This window comes from Haliotis rubra, unplaced genomic scaffold (genome assembly GCF_003918875.1).
Source record: "Haliotis rubra isolate DU_JTF1 unplaced genomic scaffold, ASM391887v1 Scf475, whole genome shotgun sequence".
NCBI lineage: Eukaryota > Metazoa > Mollusca > Gastropoda > Lepetellida > Haliotidae > Haliotis > Haliotis rubra.
Window position 1 is genome coordinate 278417 of NW_025767163.1, and position 24988 is coordinate 303404.

At 40.2% G+C, this 24988-nt stretch overlaps 1 protein-coding gene across 1 annotated transcript in view; it reads right to left on the minus strand.

The window, feature by feature from the left end:
- LOC124290817 (TBC1 domain family member 31-like) overlaps positions 1–24988 on the minus strand; it is a 38283-nt gene that overhangs the window by 2236 nt on the left and 11059 nt on the right. The window contains exons 7-22 of the mRNA XM_046727641.1: positions 24386–24586; positions 23476–23628; positions 22450–22529; positions 20628–20774; positions 20099–20232; positions 19179–19312; positions 10692–10871; positions 8420–8599; positions 7802–7854; positions 6128–6280; positions 5903–6038; positions 3218–3310; positions 2116–2256; positions 1596–1712; positions 724–801; positions 78–234 (exon numbers count right to left, since the gene is read on the minus strand). Coding sequence (XP_046583597.1) covers positions 78–234; positions 724–801; positions 1596–1712; positions 2116–2256; positions 3218–3310; positions 5903–6038; positions 6128–6280; positions 7802–7854; positions 8420–8599; positions 10692–10871; positions 19179–19312; positions 20099–20232; positions 20628–20774; positions 22450–22529; positions 23476–23628; positions 24386–24586 — 2137 coding nt within the window. The remainder of the gene's footprint in view (positions 1–77; positions 235–723; positions 802–1595; positions 1713–2115; positions 2257–3217; positions 3311–5902; positions 6039–6127; positions 6281–7801; positions 7855–8419; positions 8600–10691; positions 10872–19178; positions 19313–20098; positions 20233–20627; positions 20775–22449; positions 22530–23475; positions 23629–24385; positions 24587–24988) is intronic.

Consider the following 24988-nt stretch of genomic DNA (forward strand, 5'->3'; position numbering starts at 1 on the left):
TGGTAGTGCTTTGTCATAAGCTTTTATGACTAGTTCACAATATACCTATCTATCTAACAACACTGTCCGAGACTCACTGTTAACAATGTCGATGGCCTGTTGAGACAGATCCCGGGAATGCTGGCGGCCAGTGTGTATATCTTCCTCCAGACTCAGCAGCCTTCGTGATGCGGTGTTCTCTCGATCGTCCTGGTCCGCTAACAAATCCCGATACCCAGCCTCCGTCTCATCCTCCTACAAACAATACATCAATCACGCTTGTTAACTGAAATGAGAATGAGATGATTATAATTGGGACAGATTGAGAAATCAAACTCCTGATCATTGTATCCAGGTCTGACAAAAAGCCCACAGGAAAATGTGTACATGTACCTTGTGCACCTTGTACACCCAGGCACATCAGATCATCTTTATGGATTCTCCCTTAGAGACCTGAAGGCTGGTGGATCGAACCCTTTGTGTTTGTTGTCACCAAGCCTGATGCTCAACTTTCAGGGGATAGAACAATGGTCACCTTGGAGTGAGTATACTGTGTCTGAGAGGGGTATGAACATGAAACTGCAACATGGCATCTCATTCAGATAGTGCTATAAAACTGGCATTAGTCCAGACTATCACACACACATGCAACACATACAACCTAGTGCATGCACACCACTACGTAAGTGCAATAAATGCTAGACCCCATTTCACTTCACACCATCCACATCAGTGCTGTCTTACCCTTGTGTCATGGCATCTCCTCATCAAGTCATGGACTTCCTGCTCCAGCTCTCTGTTCTGGACATGTAGACGAGACAGCTGCAAAACACACACAGGGTTGACCGTCAGATGTATGGCTGACAGTTATCAAGCTTAGTTCAGCCTCAGAATCTAAAGGTCCTTTCGTTTTTCTATCTTAAGATAAAGGTCAAACTTCGGAAAGTATTGACTCATTAACTGCTAAAACTGAACACTGACACTGTTGAATGAAGTGGTTGTGAAGAGACAACATACTTTTGAACGTTCAAGCGAAAAGGAATATACTGGAATTTGTTTGAATGCTGTAGCTATAAAACAAAGTATTCCTCAAATAATGATAAAGCTTCACATCTGAAATCATCATGGGGATAAAAGGAACATCATGGGATACTGGCAAACCTGTTCTATTTCTGGGATCCCTGGGTGACAAGGAGGAAGTAATGGAGACCTAATTTAACCCTGGAATGTCTATGTTAGAGACAAGCATAGGATAGTAGAGACCTAATCAACTTCAGAAGAATACCCATAGTCAACTACTATTGGGTCTGATCCCCTGAATCCTAAAACAAACATGCAAAGGATAATAAGGACCTATTCTGTCTACATCCTCATAGAGACAGGCATGGTATACTGGGGACCTGTTAAAGCTAAAACACTCGTTCGTTCGTTCGTGAGTAACTTTTAGCAATATTCCAGCAATATCACAGCGGGGAACACCAGAAATGGGCTTCACACATTGTACTCATGTGGGGAATCGAACCCGGCTCTTCAGGCGTGATGAGCAAACGCTTTAACCACTAGGCTACCCCATCAACCCTAGTTTAAGATGAGAGACTGTGCCCCTGGTGCTGTACCTGCACATTCTTGGCCTCCCGCTCCAGGTCCTCCATCTGATGGCGATGCTGCATCTCTTTGTGAGCCCACATGTCTATGTTCTTCTGAGATGCCTGGGCCAAGTTCTGAGACATCATCTGTTGTGGCAAGTCACTCAACAGTCAACATAACAGGAGACATAACAGCTGATACTTGGTATGAAATAACCATTACTGGCAAGCATATGAAGAAAAGAAATAATGATATATATGGCTTATGCCATTTATTCAACATAACACAACATACCAACAAAAGACGTCATACTTTAAAATCATAAATCAAAATATACTAACACACTTTGAACATGATGAAGACAATCATTATATGACAAACTCTCTGAAATTGTAACTGGCAACATTTGCAACGTGCTAGCACCACATAATGGTTGATAAGACACTGGATGTAAGGACTGAACTTGGCAACCTAATCAGTGTTCAATGAATATATAGCACCATATAGTGGTTGACTGGACACATTGATGTAAGTAATCTGCAGACTGACCTTCCTGACCTCCAGCTCCCTCTCCCTCTCAGCATCCCTCAGTCGGTTCTGTATCCTGTCCTCCAGCTCCACCTGCTTCCTGTGCATGTCCTTCTCTGTGCGCAGTGTGTGCGATGCTGTCGCATAGTCCCGGAACAACTCCTGTACCCAACATTATACATGACAACTCTATACTGAGATGAACAAATTCTCAGCTTCTCAAAGACTTGGTTTCTATGCAGCAGTGAACATCATTCCAGTCATATCATGACAGGTCAGCAGAATTTGGCAAGAAAGCCCAAAGTGATTGATGCTGTGTATGTTGACCACTCTAGTGCTATGAGGGTGACAAAACCCTACATTTCTTAGCAACATGAAGTTAGAAACAGATTCCGGATTGGGCACTGGGGATTCGAATCCCGAGTCTGAATATTTTTTCCATATTCAGGATTCAAATCCCGAATCTGAATTTTTTTTCAGATTCGATATTTTTGCACATTTGACACTCGGCATTCAGTATTTGAACTCTTATATTTCACCCCCCTTCTAATGTACTAGCGCTCGTTGTATATCTGGGTAACTTGAAAACATAAACAGCCAAACTACAGTTTCCAATATTTGAACCTCAAATCTGTGTTTTCTCAACATTCGGGTTTCAGGATTTGAATCCTGAATATGGAAAAAATATTCAGATTCAGGATTCGAATCCCGAATGTGAAAAAATTATTCAGATTCAGGATTCAAATCCCAAAAACCCGAATGTTGAGAAAACTCAGATTTAAGGTTCAAATATCGGAAACTGTAGTTACCCAGATATACAACGAGCACCTAATACTTTAGAAAGGGGATGAAATATAAGAGTTCAAATACCGAATGCTGAGTGTCGAATGTGCAAAAATACCGAATCTGAAAAAATATTCAGATTCATCATTCGAATCCTGAATGTAAAAAAAAAATCAGATTAGGGTTTCGAATCCAGAATGAGAAAAAAATATTCAGATTCGGGATTCGAATCCCCAATCCTGAATCCGTTTCTAACTTCATGTTCCCACATTTCTTATCACTTTATTCGAACAACACGTAGAGTGGATTAATCAAATAAGCCAATGCAGATCCTACTGACCTGTTCAAACATCTTCTTCTGAAGCTGCAGCTCCAGGTTCTTGATCTCCCCTTCCTCAAGAGCTGCTGCTGTTTCCTGGTCCCTCATCAGAGCCTACATATATAACATGTGAGGTTCATGTCATTACATCCTACACACACTGTTCCTCATCAGAGCCTACATATATAACATGTGAGGTTCCTGTCATTACATCCTACACACACTGTCCCTCATCAGAGCCTACAGATACAACATGTGAAGTGCATGTCATTACATCCTACACAAGCTGTTCCTCATCAGAGCCTACAGATACAACATGTGAGGTTCATGTCATGACATCCTACACACACTGTCCCTCATCAGAGCCTACAGATACAACATGTGAGGTTCATGTCATTACATCCTACACACACTGTCCCTCATCAGAGCCATGTGAGGTACATACATCCTAACATGTGAGGTTCATGTCATTACATCCTGCACACACTGTTCCTCATCAGAGCCTACAGATACAACATGTGAGGTTCATGTCATTACATCCTACACACACTGTCCCTCATCAGAGCCTACAGATACAACATTTGAAGTTTATGTCATTACGTCCTACACACACTGTTCCTCATCACATCTACAGATACACAGGTTCATGTCATTACATCCTACACACACTGTCCCTCATCAGAGCCTACAGATATAACATGTGAGGTTCATGTCATTACATCCTACACACACTGTTCCTCATCAGAGCCTACAGATATAACATGTGAGGTTCATGTCATTACATCCTACACACACTGTCCCTCATCAGAGCCTACAGATACAACATGTGAGGTTCATGTCATTACATCCTACACACACTGTTCCTCATCAGAGCCTACAGATATAACATGTGAGGTTCATGTCATTACATCCTACACACACTGTCAGAGCCTACCTCATCAGAGCCTACTAGATACAACATGTGAGGTCATGTCATACATCATTACATGTGACACACATGTCATTACATCCTACACACACTGTTCCTCATCAGAGCCTAGAGCCTACAGATATAACATGAGGTTCATGTCATGTCCCTCATCAGAGCCTACAGATACAACATGTGAGGTTCATGTCATTACATCCAACACACACTGTTCCTCATCAGAGCCTACAGATACAACATGTGAGGTTCATGTCATTACATCCTACACACACTGTCCCTCATCAGAGCCTACAGATAAAACATGTGAGGTTCATGTCATTACATCCTACACACACTGTCCCTCATCAGAGCCTACAGATACAACATGTGAGGTTCATGTCATTACATCCTACACACACTGTTCCTCATCAGAGCCTACAGATACAACACTCATTACATTACACACACTGTTCCTCATCAGAGCCTACAGATACAACATGTGAGGTTCATGTCATTACATCCTACACACACTGTTCCTCATCAGAGCCTACAGATACAACATGTGAGGTTCATGTCATTACATCCTACACACACTGTCCCTCATCAGAGCCTACAGATACAACATGTGAGGTTCATGTCATTACATCCTACACACACTGTTCCTCATCAGAGCCTACAGATACAACATGTGAGGTTCATGTCATTACATCCTACACACACTGTTCCTCATCAGAGCCTACAGATACAACATGTGAGGTTCATGTCATTACATCCTACACACACTGTCCCTCATCAGAGCCTACAGATACAACATGTGAGGTTCATGTCATTACATCCTACACACACTGTCCCTCATCAGAGCCTACAGATACAACATGAGGTTCATGTTCCTACATCCTACAGATACACACTGTTCATGTCCTCATCATCAGAGCCTACAGATACAACATGAGGTTCATGTCATTACATCCTACACACACTGTCCCTCATCAGAGCCTACAGATACATGTGAGGTGAGGTCATTACATCCTACACATCCTCACATCCTACACACACATGTACATCCTCATCAGAGCCTACAGATACAACATGTGAGGTTCATGTCATTACATCCTACACACACTGTCCCTCATCAGAGCCTACAGATACAAGTGAGGTTCATGTCATTACATCCTATACACATCCTACACACACTGTCCCTCATCAGAGCCTACAGATACAAGTTAGGTTCATGTTATTACATCCTACACACACTGTCCCTCATCAGAGCCTACAGATACAAGTGAGGTTCATGTTATTACATCCTACACACACTGTCCCTCATCAGAGCCTACAGATACAACGTGTGAGGTTCATGTTATTACATCGTACACACACTGTCCCTCATCAGAGCCTACAGATACAAGTGAGGTTCATGTTATTACATCCGTGCTGAAGACCCAGGTTCACTTCCACACATGGGTAAAATGTGTGGGGCTCATTTCTGGTGTTCCCCATCGTGATATTGCTGGAATATTGCTATGAGCAGCCTAAAACTAAACTCACATTCTACACAAGCTGTCCCTCATAAGAGCCTACAGATAAGAGATGTGAGGATACCAGGCCAAGGTGAACCACAAGCATTTTTCAAGGTACATCAATACATCCTTTTTTTCATATCAATTTCTTTTGCAGTTCTAAAAGCTTAAAACACATTATTTAGCATAGTGTCTTAATCAGAGTTTCTCTTTGATATTTCTTGACAATCTATTAATATTAATGTGGACATTTGCAAAGTTTGACATTGAGGCAGTAACACACACCTTTCTCTGCATCTCGTCATCCAGCCTCTTGAGCTCAGCCTCTCTCTGCTTCTGCTGGAAGTGGAGGAATTTCTGTCTGGCAGCATCCAGCAGCTGCAGCTCCTTCAGCTTCACCTCCCGGTTCATGGCAAACAGTCTGTAAACCACAGCAAGCATAGGTAAACAGCCTACAACATGCACCTTGGTACAGGCATGTATCAAAATCCATGGAGGTTTTGAACTCACCTCTTCCTCTGGTCCACTAGCTTCTCCTCTTCATGCATTATCATATTACGCCTCTTCTCCTCTGCCTCTGTCAGCAGCTGCTGCTGTCTGTACCATGCCTCTTCCTCCTGCTGCTTCTTGAGTGTCTCTCGCTGCACCTCCATCGACACCTTCCTACAGAACATCACATACCCTTGATAAAGACTCCATACACTGATTGATCACTTCAATAACCTACTTCTCACAACTCACATAATGTACTGAAGGTAGAGGCAATGTGGCTCAATGAATCATTACAAAATGATCTGTTGGCAGAGTAGGTCACCCATGCTCTGTGTTCACCACAGAACAACTGAAATTTGGATGAATGATCCAGCTGATGTGTGTCATCATGCCCCAACAGTGCAGAATGTTGCTATGACATTACTCACTGGTGTGGTTGGCCCTGCCTTGATTAATTACAGGATGCCAGGATGTAGCGGTGAGTGAGTTTAGTTTTAAGCCACACTCAGCAATATTCCAGCTACTGTAAACGTACTTATTTTCGCGTGGTGCAATTTTCGCGGAATTGACAGTTTAGACTACATCGCGTGGTCAATTATTCGCGCAATCAGTAATTGCCGGAACTGCCAGCTGTCTCTTTGGCCGCCACTAAAAGCAGTGAAAACAAACAGAGTGGCTTAACCTGTCAGGCGGCGTTTATTGCTTACTCACAGGAAATCCCTATCTGTGCGATATACTAGTACACAGTAATCCGTTTACTCCGGAAGAGATGAAAAACACATCAGTCTTATGTTCCGAATTCTGACGATTTGACGAATTAACTTATACTGTATATGAAGCTCTTTGTGATTTCAAACAAGCCGGGTTGTTGTGAGTGAGATGATTGAGTGTTAGTGACTATTCGCTTCATGATGTACTGGTGAATAAAATCTTAATGAATCTTAATAAAATACTGCTGTATTATTTCTTTCCGAGTCGTTTCACGGTAATCTGTTTTGTATCAAACCATCTGTCATGTGACCAATTTCCATGGCGGCCACAACACACATTGCTGTTTTCGCTAATTCGGCAATGGGATTTGGCTCATTATTTAATTATGTTTTGGGAAATCCATTACAGCAACAGTTAAGTATGATCAGTCGTCATTTTAAGATTCCCGTTGATTTCTGTCTTCAAACGTGATGTGTTATGGTAACAACTCAGGGGCGAGCGTGGCTAGACTGAATGAATGACAGGTTTATTCGCAGTGTATAAATTTTCGCGCTAAAATGTTTTGCGCGAAAAGCGCAAAAATAAAACCTCCGCGAAATGTAATACGTTTACAGTATATGGCGGCGGTCTGTGAATAATCGAGTGTGGACCAGACAATCCAGTGATGAACAGTATGAGCATCGATCTGCGGAATTGGGAACCGATGACATGTGTCAACCATGCCAGCGAGCCTGATCACCCGATCCCGTTAGTCGCCTCTTACGACTAGAATGTGTTACTGAAGGTTCATTCTAACCCGGACCTTCACGAGAAGCGGTAATATAACCATCAGTCACTATTGTTTATTCTCCATGTTTAACATAAAGCCAGTCTGAATCTTCAAGTTTTGGGAATGACAAGAGACAGCTTCTTAGGTTGATGTATATGATTAGGAAACACATGAAGGAATTTATATCACTAAACTAAAAGAAAATGACTTACTTCTGACGGAGATATTCCATTTCTTCTTGTCGAATCCTATCCCGTTCTTGTACCTGAAAGCACACAAGCAGATAAAGGTACATTGAGCTGACATTTTACTTACAGGTTAACAACAGAACTACCTAATCCTTGGCTCCTGGCCAAACAATTATAAGTTTTATAGACTTCCCAAAGGATAAAATGTCCATAAAGGTTTTAATAGAGAGAACATGTTGAACAACTCTTCAAAATGCATACTTGTGCATATGAGTGTTTCTCAATACAGTTGAAGTGATTGTCAAGAACAATACAATATGACAACTTGAATCTTTCTTCAATGTGATAACATTTGGTCATCTGGACACAAGACCGACTCCAGTGAAATTTCCTTCTGGGCTTGATATTTGACACTGCACACAATTTTCAATATTAACTTTCTTACAATAACAAGACTTAAGGAAACAAGTATGAAATGCAAAACAGTGGTAAATTTAGAAAGATGGTGTAGGCAGCAGCCTACATTCACACAGGTGACAAAATCTTCACTGCCAGATCTGGTACTAAATTATCATGTCTGATGAAGTAATTACTTGTGTGTGTACAACTGGTGCGCTGTTCCACTTTCACATGTACACACACCTGATAGTCCACAATAAACTTGGGGTATTTGTTGAACACAGGGTATTGTCCTCGTGTGAGGGGCTTGTATTCCTCCAGGGACTTGCGTGGGTGTATGTCAGCAGGTGTGGATGCCATGAGGCGGTGAGCCTCCTTCAGGACCTGCTTCACATCTACAGCATTGCGGTGGTGGAAGAAGTACTGCAAGGCAGGCACAGATACAACATGAAGGTCCATTAGGATGAAGATTGACCATCACATTTGAAGAAAACATTATCATTTTTATTATTATATTACAATCGGCCTCTGTGAACACCGGCACTCTGTCTACATCGGCACACAGTTTAAGTCCCGGCAGAAATGCACTTAATTATCATTTAGAAACATCTGTAAACATCGGCATCTGTCTACTCTGGATATCGGCATTGTTTTTCAGTCCCAACAAACAAGTTGAAAACGAATCTGTAAAACGGGCACATGAAGGACGGCGCAACCCTTTGATGCAATTAGGTCCAAATGATGTAACAACACAATTCACGGTTACTCCCGAGATTATTCAGAAACGGGAAGTGTCAATCAGTTTCTTGTTAATAGTGAGTGGTACGTGTCACTTACATAGAGTAATTAATACATGTAGTGGGCAGTTTGACTGTAAAAACGAACAAAAGTTTAGTTCCTGCAAACATGACTTCAGTTTTTCAACCCCTAGATCAAGGTATAATCTGCGCATTTAAGGCACGTTACCACCGATATCTTTTGAGATCACTTGTCTCTAGCATGGACACATGTTCCAGCACTGATGAACTTTGCAAAGCAATCACAGTGTTAGATGCAGTGTACTGGATCGTGAGGGCGTGAGAACTTGCAACCTGCCTAAACCGGCTGCCTGTCAAAACCGACATTTATATTTGGTCCCGAGTGATGCCGGTATTGACAGAGTATACTTGTATATTGGTATCTCAACTCCCTAGGGAACATACATTGGCAGATGTGAAGAAAACGCAACCTTCATTTATCTCCATAAATAAGGGAGGGAGGTATGTTACACTGCTTTGAATAGCAAGTATTCCCAGAACCCTAATTCATCTCCATAAGTGAGAGAGAGAGAGGAAGGTTACATGGTTTTGAATAGCTAATCACTTCTATTATCATAGGATCCTTTCATGCTTCTTTGTTGTTAAATGCAGCACTCAGCAATATTCCAGCTAAATGACAGTGGTCTGTAAATAATCGAGTCTGGACCAGACAATCCAGTGATCAACAGCATGAGCATCAATCTACCAAATTGGAATGTCTGGATTTTTTCATGGCTAACGGCAATATTCCGCACAGCACCTTACAGAAGAGAGGAAAGGGGAGAGGAAAGTTGAGAGTGGAATGGAGGGGGAGTAGAATAGGGTGAAGGTGTCTGTGAAGGGATATGGAAAGATAGTCGGAAGGAGAAATGGGGATTGAAAGGAATGAAAGAATCCGCACAGCTATCTAGAAGAGAGAGAAAGGGAGAGGGTACAGAGACGGTGTGGAGATATGGAGAGTGGGAAAAGGTGAGAGGAGAACAGTGCAAAGGTCTGGTAGAATCAGGGTGAGGGAAAGACAGTGTGGGAGAAAGTGTGTAGGGAGAGGGTGACGCAAAGAGATGTGATGTGATGTGAAATTGGGTTTTACGTCGTGCTTGAGAATATTTCGCTCATATGACGACGTGCATGCATGTGTATGTGGATGTGTGGCTGCTTGTACTAGCCCAGACTTAAGCTGGTTTAATAGTGCTAGCCCACTGAGATACCATGCCGCAGTGAAGCATGAATACCCCACTCAGACACATTATACTGACTCCGAGCTGACCAGTCCTTGTTGTACCCATTAATGCCGAGCGCCAGGCAGGGACCAACAAGTACCATATTTTAACGTCTTTTGGTATGACGCGGTCGGGGATCGAACCCGCGACCTTCCGCTCTCCGGGCGGACGCTCTAACCACTACACCACGGAGGCGGTTGACGCAAAGAGAGAGTGAAAGAAAAGAAAGCTAATATTATCACATCTGCCATTACATATCGCATAGTTAAGGTAATGGTAAAGCCCTGACTATTATTTCAGATAGATAATATTTTAGAAATACTCTCATATCTTTTAAAACAAGGTGAAAAACAAAGCAAACTGAAAAAAATGACAACTTTTTTCAAGATATTATCATGACAACCTTACAACTGTGATAACATCTATCAAAGCTACCATATCAGTGTAAAGCAATATCAGTATAGACATTTCAACCCATGAGCTGCCATTTCTCCTCACCTTGAAGTCGTCCAGCTCTGTGCACTGCATGAGAGGACCTCGTGCACAGATGGAGTAGGCAGCCACCACCATCAGCAGGAAGGAAGGGTGATTACTGAATACATTGTCCCACATCATCAACCACTCTTCTTTGGTCAGGACCTCCGAAAATACTGTTTCAAGAAGTGGCCATCCGTAAATCTGAAAACAGCAATGATAATGAGAACAACATGATGGTTTTTACAATTTCAACAGTTGTCCTTTACAGTAATCCACCAGGGCTGGGATGGGTAGCACTGGTACTCAGGTCTGGTGAGTCCTGGATAGGAACTAATGCACCCTCTGAACTACCAGGACAAATGGTTAGTCATACATTATGTTTAATGACAAGAAAATTCACAACAACCTGTAGATGTTGCTGATTCTTTGTAGAGAGGCCTCCTTTGGGAACTTAAAAGCATTTTATGTCCATTAAACCATTACAGTTTGAAGTGGAATTCTTTGAAGAGAGCCATCCTTGGGGTACTTAAAAGCATTTTTTATGTCCATTAAACCATTATGGTTTGAAGTGGGGAGGCGACGGAAAAGTTACATTCATGAATGAAAATTTTGCGAACGCATTCAATATATTGCCCATGTGATTAGAAAAGAACCATACAAACAGTGTTCGTTCCTTTCTTACTAATCTTTCTCTTTGTTTACTAGGAATTCAACTAGTTTTCTGGACAGCATGCACGTCTTCACCATGTGAATGACAGCATGGAAAGTAATTTGCAAGGTTGAAGGTTAGAGTTGCCTTCTCTTGGCTGTGGGGTCCCACTGGGCCCTGCAGGGGTGGTCAAACAAGACAAAAAGAAGTTTTTTGTTTTGGAAATATTTTATTTAAAACATGGTTACAACTGCCGTAGGAATTTTTAACGGACATAAAAAATGCTTTAAAAAAGTACCCCAAGAAGGACCTCTTCTGAAAACGAACCCTTGGTTAGATTACCAGTTGTTTTAATGTTTGCACTTTTTTTTAATATGCAGGACTACTTTCTGACTTATATATGTTTGAGTACAGAAAAAGCATCTGCAAACTTCTGTGTATGTATGATCAGATTGTTTTATACATGTATCTGAATAGTTTGTGCCAGGGTTGAGGAAAAAGAATTCCCAATCGGAGATTTTGGACACAGGTGGTAAAATTCAATTCAGATCACTCCTATAACCTCAAATTTGAGATAAGCTGAGCATGGATTTGCTGTGAACAGTAAGCCCAAATGCCTCTGTGATTTGTGGAGAGCATATCTGCTCAGAGAGCAGAAAGTAGATGGTTTGATCCATGTCACACAGACAGTACTTGTTAGCCTGCCTGGGTGTCAACATCATAGGTAAAAACATGGACTGGTTGGCTTGGTGTCCCTATACTGTGTCTGAGTGGGATATCCACTTTCTACTGTAAAACCAGGGGTGAAAATAACCCATTGCCCGACGTCCCAGTCCAGTGTTTTTCTGTCGGGCAAGCAAATTTCTATATCACGCTGTACCGGTGTCCAGTTGACTTTCCAATGACTGAATGTTAATTATGTTGTTTATTTGAAAAATCAACAAGAAAATCGTGAGGTATAGTGGAAAACTTATCAGGACAAGTGATTTTACATGTGCCACTGTACCGGGAGTACACTAGCAATTTTAAAGTTATTTCCATCCCTGAAAACTGACATTTGATACAACTAATGCACACAGCCAGACATATTTTGCTAACTAAAATAAGGTCCATGAAAGGATAACGATATGATGACTAAAGGTGAACAAGGTAATGACAAACTTGCAGTCTTAGCATGTTTGTTCAATTCTTTCAAACACCACATTATGTCTCTTAATTCAAATGGGGCGGGGGGTAGCCTAGTGGTTAAAGTGTTCGCTTGTCACGCTGAAGACCAGGGTTCGATTCCCTACATGGGTACAATGTGTGAAACCATTATCTGGTGTCCCCTGCCGTGATATTGCTGGAATATTGCTAAAAGCGGCGTAAAACCATACTCACTCACTCTTAATTCAAATGGTCTAATAATCACCCAAATTACACAGGAGCAATGCATGTTTCATACCAGCATGAGTTACAACATACCAATCTAGTCTGAAAATGGGCTGCAGAGTTCATGTTTAGCAATGTACTACTCAAAGGACCTTAATGACCAACTGAATCTTTCACCATACTGTAGTAAGGACCAACTGAATCGTTCACCATACGGTAGTAAGGACCAACTGAATCGTTCACCATACTGTAGTAATGACCAACTGAATCTTTCACCATACTGTAGTAATGACCAACTGAATCTTTCACCATACTGTAGTAATGACCAACTGAATCTTTCACCATACTGTAGTAATGACCAACTGAATCTTTCACCATACTGTAGTAAGGACCAACTGAATCTTTCACCATACTGCAGTAAGTAATGACCAACTGAATGACCAACTGAATCTTTCACCATACTGTAGTAATGACCAACTGAATCTTTCACCATACTGTAGTAAGGACCAACTGAATCTTTCACCATACTGTAGTAAGGACCAACTGAATCTTTCACCATACTGTAGTAAGGACCAACTGAATCACCATACCATACTGTAGTAATGACCAACTGAATCTTTCACTGTAGTACTGAATCTTTCACCATACTGTAATGACCAACTGAATCTTTCACCATACTGCAGTAATGACCAACTGAATCTTTCACCATACTGTAGTAACCAACTGACCACCATAGCTGAATCTTTCACCATACTGTAGTAAGGACCAACTGAATCTTTCACCATACTGTAGTAATGACCAACTGAATCTTTCACCATACTGTAGTAATGACCAACTGAATCTTTCACCATAATGACCAACTGTAGTAATGACCAACTGAATCTTTCACCATACTGTAGTAAGGACCAACTGAATCTTTACCATACTGTAGTAAGGACCAACTGAATCTTTCACCATACTGTAGTAATGACCAACTGAATCTTTCACCATACTGTAGTAATGACCAACTGAATATTTCACCATACTGTAGTAAGGACCAACTGAATCTTTCACCATACTGTAGTAAGGACCAACTGAATCTTTCACCACACTGCAGTAATGACCAACTGAATCGTTCACCATACTGTAGTAATGACCAACTGAATCTTTCACCATACTGTAGTAATGACCAACTGAACTTTTCACATGACCATAGTTAATCTGCCATGGCGAGTTGTATAGAGTTATCAGTAAAACTTCAACGAATCCATTGAGGTGAAAACGATACATATCACAAATATAGGTTAATGAATACAAATAGTTTTTTATGACTTAAAATAACATATCAGCAGCTGATGCATTGTTCAATATATTCAGTGAAACTAACTAAATCAGTTAAATAACATGTTCACAGTGTTAATTTAAAAAGCCAATGACTACATTATTTTCCAATCAAATACGTTCAATATTTCTCAAACTTTGATAAATAACTGACAAATTCAAGTAAATTGCACACTTTTTAAAGAATTCATGAATATTCAATGCTACTGATCAAGATTAACAAATTTAGTTAGTTGGTTTGTTATTTAACGCCACATTGAGCAATATTTAAGCTATATGGTGGCGGTCTGTAAATAATTGAGTATCTACCAGGCAATCCAGTGATCCACAGCATAACCATCAATCTACACAATTGGGATACAATGGCATGTGTCAACCAAGTCAGCGAGTCTGACCACTCAGTGCCATTGGTCATCTCTTACGACAAGCATGGGTAACAAATATAATTCATGAAGTGATACTGTTTCATTCACCAAATACACATGTGAATCGTAACAGCTCCACTTATCAGTATTCCAGAAAACCCAACTTTGACCTCGACTGTTGATTCTGGAGACAATAACACAAAGAGAAATACATCACTGCAAATTTGGGGAAACAATTTTATTTACAATACTTTTTATGTACAATAATGTGACAAAACACAAAAAGAGCACTATAACTGGGGAATGCAAAGAAATATATATGTAAAACAAAACATGTTTCCTTCAGTTAGCATATTAAATCAATATATTATCAACTTAACTCAGTTTCCTTCAGTCTTCTAATATACATTGTCATAATTACACCTGTAATGAGTTTCTAGCACTTGTATGATCTTCATTATCAGCAACCATTCAAGGACACGCTAATGCATCAATTTGCATCAGATGTTAACACAATACCTTTGAATCAGTGATAGTAACAATGTTCTGTCAGTATGAATCAATATCATAATAATGTTCTGTCACTATCAAAACCATAATTCATGTCAGTGATTCTAGTTCACTTCTGATTCAAAGCCACACTGGTCTGTGCTGAAGATATTACTTCCGTTCACGATATCAGAAAGTTGCTGAATGATATCGCCATACATCCTAGGTGTCTTCTCACTGCCAGTCAGCTCACTACAAATAGACATCAGACTCTGTTCCACCTGCATCTTCTGACGTTTCGGCTTGGTATTAGCTGTTCGGTTCCGCTTGTTGGCAAACCAGGCTTTGACCTGAGATAGAGATATACCCCCTTCCTCAGCCATCTTCACCTTCTCATCGTCGCTAGGGTAGGGGTTGTTAAGATGCTGCTCGTACCACTGCGTCATTATCTGAACAGCTCTGGGACTAAGCTGTCTTGATCTTATCTTCCCTTGTGAGCAGTCTTTCTGGGAGCTGACTTCAGATGGAGGGATGGTCTGTTTCAGCAGCTGGAGGCTGGATGTCACTCTGCTGATCAGGTGGACACGTTTACGATCGAAATGATCGTGGACAATCATCAGCTCTTTCTGCAACAGTGTGGAGCGGGAGGACTTGAGGTTTGTGATTGCAGCTGCTCTTTCCTTCTCGATTTCAGCAATACTACTGAAGTAGAATGTCTGGAGTTCGAGAACCTTCGGGTGATGAGTGATCTGGCGGAACTCTGACTGGAGACTGGCCTCCTGGACTGCAGTGAATGAAGGGTCCAGAGTGTCGGTGTGACAGAATGTGGGGGTGTTTACGGATTCCAAAACAGTCTTCATCTCCTTGTCATGCTTAACAGCCTGGAACTGTGAACTGGCTTTATTACATTCCGGTACAAGGGCAGCACGCAACTCTCTGAACATGGGGTTGCTAGACAGTTTAGCCAAGGATCCTGTATAATACAAGCAGCTGTCTGTGGGCAGATCAACTATAGATGCCATCTCTCAGATTCAAGACTTCTTCAAGAGACTTTGACAAATGTGACAAAACACTGATGTAGACCTTATGCCACAAATTTAGAAATGATAGTTTATGGCAGTGTTCAGTGTTCTTAATCAAGATGCCATGATTCTGAGCATGACAAATATTTGACCAATGAGAAGATACAGCCAGTTTAGAATAATCCAATCAGAGGATGCAGTGGTTGTGACTGGCTTGGGAGTGAACACCTCTGCAGACCTGTGTCAATCAATTAGCCACACAAGCTTGCTCACAGTTCAGAGGTGGCAAACAATCACTGAACAAAGTCACTCACCCAAAGCCAACTGGTGATAACAATACTGCCAGCCTATTGACAAGGAACACAGCTAATCCATTAATTAATGTGCTGACTGGTCACTGACCTAATTAGCACACTGTCTTTTTGTGATTGCCATTTGATAGTCATGTTGTACATTCATTGATCCCATTTTCAATTAAAACCATCTTGTTTTTATGTAAAGTATTTCAGATGCTATCACCTTGTTGTTTAATCATGCTAAACAATGATCAGATCAGAAATTGAACTATGAAAATGTTTCTTTTTAAATAAATAATTAGACTCTGTAGTGAGGTCTTGCAAATACAACATGTTACATGCAACATGATATAGATCTAATATGACAAACACGCATTGTGTTCCATGATTTCATCATGAATCTTAGAATATCGGTGATCAAGCTATTTTTTCTGATATTTTCACAATTGTTTCAAAATTTTATTGACAATATAATTCATACTTTTTAAAAGGATATCCTCTTAATGTAAGTTCAAAAATATTTCACTCAACATTCATCTATGATGACACTGAAGACTTAGATTTTGTAAGAAGTGAGTAAATGGCAGTTTACATGGACAAGTTCCTTTATTGAGGATCAAGAATTAACTCTAAAACACAATTACCAAGAATAAAAGAAGTTTTTACTGACAAAAACTCTCAAGTATTCATGATGACATGGTGATTTGTATTCACTTGCATGACTGCAGTGCTGTTTTTCTCAGTTTGGATTCTGTTAGTTGATAGTCAATTGAATTTCATCAGTAAGGAATGGGGACGATTATTCTGATGTGTGATAATTTTATGTCACATAGTTGTGAATCTACCAATTTGACAGGTGTGAGTTGGGCTATTGTTCTATCTAATGACACCTGCTAAGGTGCACTATGAGAAAGCAGGTAATAGTTATTAACAATTTGTTGTCAAATTATTTCATTTATGTATCCAGCTATTAATTTTAAACAATGTACTGGAGCGGCGTTTATATAAGCCACTAGGCTTGTTTGCCTATCCAGGTTTCTGCTTTGGCGAAATACAAATATGTTTAAACCAGATATTAACTCGGATGAGAATGAAGTTTTGAGAAAAACTCTGAAAACTAGCCAAGGCTCCCAATATTTAGGCATTTTAGACCTTTAAAACTGGCTCAGAAATGACAATATCATGAACACAGCAACCATTAAAAAATTTTAATCTGCTGAAGCACATTCATACAATTGTCAACGGATTTAGACGATTCACAAAAATTACCCTTGGCCTAATGAAATTGCCGGAATTCCGCGGATCTGCGGAGGATTCTCATCCCTGTATTAACACTGTAGCAGCATGATGATGATGATCAGCATAAACTCATTAGACCACATAAATCTTGCTTTGTTCTACAAATATAACTTGCCCATGTGTTTATCAAGATATGATCTCAAATGTTAAGAACATTTAAGAACAATACCCCTAAGGTACTAGAGTGTCAGAATACTGTCTTTCAGCATGATATAATTTGGAATGATGTATTCAGATATTACAGGAAATGTACAAATGATTGTAAGCTGTTAGACTTTCAGTACAGATTTATTTACAGAATAATTTATACAAAGAAAGAACTATTGAGGATGAGGCTAGTTGGTATCGATGCATGTAATTTTTGTAAAATTACCTCAGAAGACATATCACATGTATTTTTTAATTGTGATTTAGTTAAAAGCTTTTTGCAAAATGTAGAACAATTTCTAAATACCCACCTCCATGTAATAATGTCACATTTACAAAATTCCTTATCATGTTTGGAATGTGCTCAAAAATAAAATACTAAATCATATTATACTTCTAGACAAAAGATTCATTTATGGTTCAAGTATTAATCAACATGCACTTTCTTGAGGGATTTCTTAAGTTATTAAAAGATATATGAAAAACTGAAAAATATATATAGCTAGGAAAAACAATAGCTTAGATCCCTCTATAAGGAAGTGGAACCTTAGTATGTACTGAGCATTGAAGCACTCTTATAATATCAGCTGATATTTCCAGTCTCCACCCACTACAATCACACTATTCAACCTTAAACAATTTTATATACCCTCCACAGAAACTTTAATGATATTTTATGTATCTGTTATAACCCTTACAAAACCCCAATGATGTCATATATATTGTCTTTTATGTCATGTGTAATTTATCTGAGAATTGAAATGGAATAAAATAAAAATAAAAAACCTTGCCCATGTTCATTTAAATTATGACCAAAATTTAAATAAATGACACTGTATAGGTTGTTTGATTGCATTTTGATCCAGATTAGTCAGAGTTTTGTTCAGCAAATTAAAGTCAAACCCCTGAAAAAAATTCTTAAATTTTTATATTTTTCCTGCGTCTTGGCACATTGGCCATGAAATGTGTAATTCTGTGTGTTTACAGCATATATAAACATGCATTTTCTTCTCACCCTTCCACCTCACTCCACTACGGTTTTAATTTTTGGAAATAATTTGGTATGAACCATATTGAAATGTTAAATTGAATCCAGAACTTACAAATTCATATGGTACATAGGACAAAACATTAAACACTTTAGTGATTTCTTCCAGTGTTATGGACACAAAAGGGAACTGTCCAAAAGCTGGATGTCAAGTATGACTGCATAAATAAGCTATGGCAGGCATTAGACCATAACTTATGTTGTTTTGAGCTATAGAGTGGTCATGGGGAAGCCTAGTGGTCAAACCCTCCACTAGTAATGCCAAAGGCCCAGGTTCTATACCCCACATGTGAGAAGTCCATTCCTGGTGACCTCTGCCATGATATTTCTGGAATATTGCTAAAAGCAGCATAAAACACAACACACTGACTGTTGCAGTCTGTAGTTCTCATGGTAGGACATCCAGACACAGGTGTGTAATGATTCACCAATAGTCAACAGTAAGAACACATTTATCTAATTCATCACAACAGTAGAATTAACACTGCATTTCTTCACTCACCTGTGAAGTGACCTTGCACTTGACGAAGTGCTGCAGGAGGTATTGGTCATGGTGAGCAATGATGTTCTCCACCATGGCCAACACGTTTATTGGAGGGTTTGGGAAATACTCAAACCAGTGGCCACCCCAGTTTCCTGTAACATAATCATACATTTAATGAACATCGCATGAATAATCTCTTTACTTAAATGTGTCCTGGGATGCTCCGTCCCCCACCCCCAACCCCAACACTATCTACTTTGGTATCCTTCCAAAACTTCCACATCTACTTTATATGCTGCATTAATTGCCCTGATCCAAAAAGCGCCCCAGTAACTATTTCCTAAAATAGTGACCCATGAAGGTCTGGGTTAGAATTGATCTTCAACAACCCATGCTTGTCGTAAGAAGCGACTAACGGGATCGGGTGGTCAGGCTCACTGACTTGGTTGACACATGTCATTGGTTCCCAATTGTGCAGATCGATGCTCATGCTGTTGATCACTGGATTGTCTAGTCCAGACTTGATTATTTGAAGACCGCCACCATACAGCTGGAATATTGCTGAGTGCGGCGTAAAACTAAACTCACTCACTCCTAAAATAGTGAATGGGCACATTTTACCAATGTCACCATGGCCAGTGCACAGATTTGCACATCCCTCACTTGACATTCCCAGCAAAGAAAGATTACATTACAGGCACAGATCAGGATAATACCTTTCTACAGATACTTGCAGCTCAACACTGTCTGAAAAGTATTTCTGGTATAATATGGTGTGTCAGCTATACAGACCAATGATCATAACCGCTACAAGTTTAGAATTGAAAGTCATTATCAACATAAAGGATACAACTCTGGGTGGCTTAGAAAAATGGGCCACCCAGGGTCTTGATGAAGCTTATTTATTGTTTGGGGGGTAAGTTATTCAAAATGTTTACCTAAGAGAGTAGCAATGATTTCAAAGCAGACAAGATGGTTGTTCTGGAAGAGCTTGATGAAGGGGAAGGCAAGCATGGGAAGATACTGAGTTTCCCCAAATATTGGTGACCAGTGTGCTAGCGCTGACAGGACTCTGAAACAGTGGTGAAACATTACGATGTTAGTTGATGGTAAATACATTCATAAAGCCTTATGTTAATGTCTTATGTAATTTTATTGCATACACTTGATAAAAAACAAACATGGCAAATTTGAATCACACACCAGCAGAACTATACATGAGCTTGTTCAGTTTTCAAATATTTATATAATTTCTTGGTCGGTGGGGTAGCCTAGTGGTTAAACCGTTTGCTCGTCACATTGAAGACCCGGGTTCGATTCCCCACATGGGTACAATGTGTGAAGCCCATTTGTGGTGTCCCCCGCCGTGATAGTGCTGGAATATTGCTAAAATCAACGTAAAACCAAACTCACTCATATATTTTCTTGTTTAAATCATTATCAGCTGAACAAACTGTCAATACTGACCTCTGAAGTACCCTCAGCAGTTTTCGGCTCTTTATAGGGTAGGCTTCATGAAGTTTGGAGTAAGCAGGGTGAGCTCCCTTGTCCACAAGGGCACCATAAGCAGCATGGTTCTCTGGCAGCCGCAGGACCGACCTCCATATGAACATTCTGCAGACACAGGTAAGTCCAATGTGTAAGATTCCTGGCAGTTGCAGTGTCCAAAATAGATGCCTGCTTGCTGTCCTGTCTGGTAACATTTCTGTCCGGATATGTGAAATTTATTCTTAACTCTTTGTTAGTATTTTAATGCTATGCAGGATCCAGGTTTTTTGAGAAGTGGGGTGCACATAAATCATGAAGTCCAAAGGTTGGGGGAAATGCTCCTCAGGGAAAATTATTTCGGGTGAGAGAGAATTGGGGGTGGGTGTCGGGGTTAAAGAGATGGGGTTGGGTTGGGTTGTGTGTGTGCCCCTCCCCTCTGTGGATCCACCCCTGCTATGTTCACATTGACAAGTTTGAATCCAATATGATAGGTGACACTATTTCCTGAGAGCAGGAGTTGCCTTTGTTAATGTTAAAAGCACCAAGTAAAGTAAATCTGAGAAAATTGGTACCCTGGTGTGCAGTGACGAATGCTGAACTGTGAACCTTAGAACTGGGTAGGTACATATTGATACAGCAATAACCTACAATGCATTGATCATGTTGATGCTGATGAAATGGTGCTACTGTTAACACTTCTAAGACATCTGCACAATTCACTCTACACATGCATGACAGCAAGTGGTCACTCTACGTTCAGAACTGACCAAGCTGCACATGTATATTACTCAAAGAAGGTAAAGAGAACTCTTTCTCATTGTACTGTTAATTTGTCATAATTTTTAACTTGTTTTGCACAATATACATCAAAATCATAAATCCGTATTCGTGAAAGGATTGACTTCAAGATTCTCTGCCTCACCTATCAGTCTTTCCACAACTCAGGACCTTTCCTACCTTCAAGACCTACTGACACATTACTCTCCAGAAAAAACTCAACGCTCAACACAACAACTGTTACTTGCTGTCCCGAGCTATAATCTAAAATCATTTGGCTCAAGAACATTTTCATATGCAGCAGCTACTCTGTGGAACTCTCCCAATTGAGTTAAATCATCTCCTTCCCTAAGTACATTCAAAACACAACTCAAGACTCATTTATTTCTCCGCTAAAAGTGACTTTTAATCATCTGTACCAAACATCTGTATATAGTTTTAACCTGAGCTCAGGAAGAGCTTTGAGCATATCGCTGTGACGTGGAAAGGTGCTATATAAATGGCCTATTTACTATTATTAAATCTGAGCAGAACACAAGCTAAGAAGGTTATTAACAAGGTTTTACTGGGCATAAATACTTCATCATATACACATAACATTTAAGACTGGATGCAAGCAATTTGCACTCGAAATCCCATGGGATGCAAAGATATGATGAAAGCCGATTTACATACAACCATTCAAAGCAACATGCATGATAAATGTCATTCTCAAGTCCCATATTCTTTAATTAATCAAGAAGGTGCATTACAAACGAGAAAAGTCCCACTGAATAAGCCTAAATCTTCACATAATTAACAGCTGTTGTTATGGACACGGTAGTCCTCTGGGGTCCCATTGCCATGTCTGGGACCCACAGAAACATTTTGGAGTGTTACAGCTAGACGCCTTACATCATCCCACCCCACTCCACCCAAGCCATCCCCCTAATCCCTTGCATTATAAGTGATCTGATGTCCTGTGAATTACAATGTAGTTTGATGATCTTTCATCATCCATGTCTGCCCTACTAAGGCCGCCTACCTGTATTTGTATGGGTATTCGCCAAATTCCTTCAGAATAGCGCTGAGCTTGTCCATGTCCAGCCCTTCTGGTAGACTTGCCTGAAATATTTGAATCGGATAACCAAGGTTGACATATATGTACAGAAGAATACACCAACAGAAATTCCTGTCAAGCTAAATGACAGAGGCTGCAATAAGTGTCCTTTATTAGATGGTTATCTGTTTGGCTAAATATTCAGTTGATGTGATAATGAAAACATACTATTTTTGTTTCAAATATCAAATGAAATATTTATGAATGAAAATCAGTAAGGATGTTGAGTTTATAGTCTCCCTGGTGACATGACATGTGACACATGTGGTCTCACCCTATGCAAGTGAATGTGTTTAAAATTGCCTCTGTTCACCAAACAGAAAGTGGGTACCCGGTGTGATAAGTCATGTTACTATTAACCTTCAAACGCCTCACAGTCGACTTATTAGTTCACTGAATATACAAACCCTACTACACTGTAAAGCAGCCATATGTCTTCGCTAATGGAGGTGAGGTGAAATTGGGTTTAACGTCGTGCTTGAGAATATTTTGCTCATATGACGACGTGCATGCATGTGTATGTGTATGTGCAGCTGCTTGTACTAGCCCAGACTTAAGCTGGTTTTATAGTGCTAGCCCACTGAGATACCATGCTGCAGTGAAGCATGAATACCCCACTCAGACACATTATACTGACTCCGAGCCGACCAGTCCTTGTTGTACCCAGTAATGCCGAGCGCCAGGCAGGGACCAACAAGTACCATATTTTAACGTCTTTTAGTATGGCGCGGTCGGGGATCGAACCCGCGACCTTCTGCTCTCCGGGCGGATGCTCTAACCACTAAACCTCGGAGGCGGTCCTTCGCTAATGGAGGAACCTAACGTACACAAACTCAATGATATGAATGAGTATATTCAGCTTCCTTTTAACAAAGGCCAAGGTAAGATTACAACATATTGAAAATATGTTTCTAAATCGATGATAGCTGCAATCTATGACTATCTACTGACGGTGTCATCATCCTGGGTCTGTCGCCCCTTTGGTCGCCTCCTCCGTGAGAAGGATGTGGAAGACTTGTGAAGGTTTTTCTCATTGTCATTATCAGTGGTTACTGTGTCTGACATTTTGTTGGAGGCCACAACCTTCACCAGGGGAGCTGGTGGCTGAAACAGCAAAGTTACTGGATACAAAAATGTTCTATAAAGATCCTTGTTTTTGAAGGATAAGAACATATTGAACAACTTCCTTAATACAATAGGAGCAATACTTCTCAATCCATATTCGCTACATCACTTGCTTGATGATCCGGAAAAGAGCACTGTCACCCGAAGTCAAAGTTGTTGCCATGGAAGCGCAAAAAATATTTTATTCAGAAATCCTAAACTACCATAAGACACCAATTCATGACCAGGCCTATCTATGTGCCACATTTGGTGAAGAAACTTGAACGGTTTTAATGTTCTGCTCCGGAAAAGAGCTCTACAACCAATTTCAGTCAAAGTTGTTGCCATGGAAACTCAAAAAAATATTTTATTCAGAAATCCAAAACTACCAAAAGGCACCAGTTCACCACCAGACCTATCTATGTGCCAAGTTTGGTGAAAAAACATTGAATGGTTTTAAACTTCTGCTCCAGAAAAGAACACTACCATCAATTTCAGTCAAAGTAAAAGTTGTTGCCATGGAAACGCAAAAGATACGTTATTCTGAATTTCAAAACTACCAAAAGGCACCAGTTCACCACCAGACCTATCTATGTGCAAAGTTTGGTGAAGAAATATTGAATATTTTTATATTCTGGAAAAACGAATTTGCACAGACGGACACACGGACGGAGTCCAAAATAATACCCCCCTGCAAAACGTGTTGCAGTGGATAATAACAATACACAAGCTCTCAATATCTGCAAGGTTGATTTACCTTATTGAGTTCTGAGGAGAGGGCTGGCACACTATACAGATGAAGATTGCCATCATCCATCACCGTGGCAACATACCGACCATTGGCGCTTATGGAAGCATTACACACACGATTCTCTATTGTGCCGATGTCAAACAGAAGCTTGCATGTGTCAATATTGATGAATCTCATTATTCCATCTTGACACAACACCCCCAAGACCTGCAACACAAATGTATATACTGGGGTTGAAATTACACTTTGAAGTCCAGGCCCCCGTTCCACAAAGCCATTGTAGTGCTAAGATGATCGTAACTTAAACATAAGACTTACGACAGTCGAAACGCTACGATCGCTCCAGGAGCCTGATCCACAAAACGTTCATTACAATATGCCATTCATAAGCCTATGATAAAGTATAAATATATGATAGGCCGTAATGTTACTTAACGCTTTGTGGATTGGGATCAGGCCCTAGATTTTTGAAGCTCTCTTACAAGCTAATATAGTCGTAAAGTGCCATACATTAACATTAACATTATGACTATCTTAGAGCTAAGAGAGCTTCGAAAAATTGAGCCCAGGGTCCTTGCTGTAACCCTCATGTTACAATTTAAAGATACA